The sequence below is a fragment of the Pseudorasbora parva genome, chromosome 15 (genome assembly GCF_024679245.1).
Source record: "Pseudorasbora parva isolate DD20220531a chromosome 15, ASM2467924v1, whole genome shotgun sequence".
NCBI lineage: Eukaryota > Metazoa > Chordata > Actinopteri > Cypriniformes > Gobionidae > Pseudorasbora > Pseudorasbora parva.
The window spans coordinates 37228111-37230846 of NC_090186.1; the positions used below are offsets into that span (position 1 = coordinate 37228111).

The 2736-nt window shown below is 45.2% G+C and overlaps 1 protein-coding gene across 1 annotated transcript; it reads right to left on the reverse strand.

Annotated features, from left to right (window-relative positions):
* Positions 1-364: 364 nt before the first annotated feature.
* LOC137041549 (zona pellucida sperm-binding protein 4-like) lies at positions 365-2314 on the reverse strand. Its single transcript, XM_067417963.1, has 8 exons — positions 1870-2314; positions 1605-1792; positions 1441-1538; positions 1212-1369; positions 936-1128; positions 721-868; positions 562-634; positions 365-475 (listed from the first exon to the last, which is right to left on the reverse strand). The coding sequence occupies exons 1-8, from the start codon at positions 2300-2302 to the stop codon at positions 399-401; spliced, it is 1368 nt and encodes a 455-aa protein (XP_067274064.1). The 5' UTR covers positions 2303-2314; the 3' UTR covers positions 365-398.
* Positions 2315-2736: the final 422 nt, after the last annotated feature.

Below are 2736 nucleotides of genomic sequence, written 5' to 3' on the forward strand. Positions count from 1 at the left end.
AAGTTTGGGAACCACTGGTCTAGGTAATCTTCTCTGACATTGTCCATCTTGAGTACAGAGATGGCACAAGACAGGACTTTAAAAAAAAGCTCTGGTAACAGTTACTTTACCCCCACATCCCCATGTTATTCTAATCCCACCTGAATAGGGTAATAGCTTTCACCCGTATGAAGTGTCCCACAAGTGGACATATGGACAGACTCTTGGATCCCTGATTATGACAGGGGACACAGATGTATGTTGGACTTTAAGTCAACCCATTGCAAACAAAAATCTTTGTAGTTTAGGTTAGTGACCCAATAAAGCAAATTGAGAACAGTCATGAAAGAGCCAACAGCGTAGGAAAGTGATACCAAAGAGACACTGAAGTTGAGTTAAGTTTAATAAGACCACTAAAGTCACATGACCAGAGTAACTTCTCCACTAGACACCACAGTTTGTCCACTAGAGACTGTCTTGACCTCAGCATCTCTTCCTGGAAAAAGAAATTGCAGAATCGTGAGGTGCATTTATAAAAAAATAAAAAAAAGTTCCTGAAGTCAGTTTACAGCAAGCACTCACTTTTCCTAGCACAGCTTTGCTCACAGGAACCAGAAGAGGGATGGCACACTGCTGTACTACAGTGGATGAAGATCTATCAGAGAGGGAAAAGGGTCAAGCCACAGAAACCACTATAAAAAGACTAAAAATCAAGGGTTCAGGTAAGGCTGTGGAGCATACGGTTTCCTGCAGAGGAGCCAGTGATGCTGGATCCACAAATGTGAACATCTTCACAACAAAGCGCTTGTAGTGGGTTGGGAACTGAAGACCAGAAGATCCAGCCACAGGAACCAGTGTGGTCAGGTAACGGTCATCCTGGTAAGGGCATCTGAAAGGCAAAGGGGCAGTCAGAAAAGCCTTACAGGAGTAGATAGATGAAGACCAGCCTTACTCACCCATCGACCAGAAGGTCCCACTGGGGTAGACTGAGTGGACTGGGGGTTGATGTCGCCCAGCAACGTCCCAGCATCAGGACAATGTTGGGGTCAGTCCTCTCCAACATGCGCACCTCAACAAACACAGGCTCCCGCAGGACTTTTGTGACCGGATAATCAGCATCATTGTAGTAGGACGTGTACGCCTCGTCCCCTGAGGAAGAACACAGCGTCTAAACAGAAACTGCTGCAACCTGGAGTTGTAGAAAAATCAGCCATACTTGGACAGACACTTGCCTTCTGCACAGCCTTTGGTGACACATTGACCATTTGCCAGTCTAAGCTCCACCCTGAGGGGTCCAGAAGCAGCTACTGGTGGAGGTGCAGGAACAGTGTTGACCTCCACAACCAAAGCTTCTACAGAAGTACCAGAGTACCTACACTGGAAGAGAAGCCTGGACAACAAACAGGGGGCTTGTAGCATTTGTAAAGGATTAACATTCATGCTAGACAATAAATCACCTACTCAAAATGGCTGTCCCTTGTGATGGAACCAAGTGGTCCGACACCCACTTCATACGAGGAGGTCATCCGGTTTTCATACACCACATAGCCACTGTCCTCCTACAAATAGTAACTGTTGGCATCCAGTCCATTCTAAGCAGAATAGAAGCACAAGCAGCTACTCACCATCATGCTCGTGCCACATGCAGTGACAGGGAACTGGTATATAGCAAAGGAAGGTGTGGATCCCACAGGACTGCAAGGTGGGTCATTTCCACCCTGGAGACGGACTGAATCCAGGCTCAATCGAGGCAGTGTAACATCTCTAGCCACCACTACCACAAACTGACCATCTCTTATACACTGGACAGTCACTGGAACAGGGTAAGAGAGCAGGTTATTACTGAAGATAAGTTTAACATGAACCCCTTTACATTGACTCAACACTTACCTGCCTTGCCATAGTAACACTGCCGTCCATTAAAGCAGCAGTTGAGCGCTCCACACTCAGCACCAGTGATACCATCTGGGCCACATTGGATCTGCTCATAATCAGCTACAGCACATTTGTCAAGGGGCTCTGCCTGCACCTCTGGCTGCTTAGACTGAACCTGCTGTTGAATCTGTTGACTAGCTTGTTGTTGAACCCACTGAGGAGACTGTTGACTAGCTTGTTGTTGAACCCACTGAGGAGACTGACTAGCTTGTTGTTGAACCCACTGAGGAGACTGACCAACTTGCTTCTGAAGCCGCTGGTCAGGTTGCTGTAACATCAGAGCTTGAGGATTCTGGGGCAGATTACTCCACTGTGGAACAGCATGACAGAAAGCACAAAACCACACACAAAGCGCCAGAGACTGCACTGCACACCAACTTCCTGCCATTGTTCAACAGCTAGTCACACTGTTGAGATGCTGCTCTTTGGCCTTTTTGTATTCTACAGATTTTGGCTAATTAACGACAATCCCTCCCTCTTCATTAACAGTCATGATTCTCCAGACTTGCCCAAATGGTAGTGTATGCTACCAGAAGATTCTAATTGGTTCTCAAAATTATACATGTGTGATATTTATTGATTCCAATTGGCCAGATTTGCCATATTGAAGACACGTAAAAAGGTTCATGCACAGGTTTGCTACTGGAGCTTGCCCAAAGTACTTTGTGTAGATGTTTGGTTCATTCTGCTTTGCTTGTAGACATGCTGAAATATTAACTAGCATTATATACCTATTTTAAAACAGAGAAATCTAAATATCTAAAGAGCAAGTCATATCAAATAATTCTGATATAATATTATCATTAAATCCTGTGAGGTAAT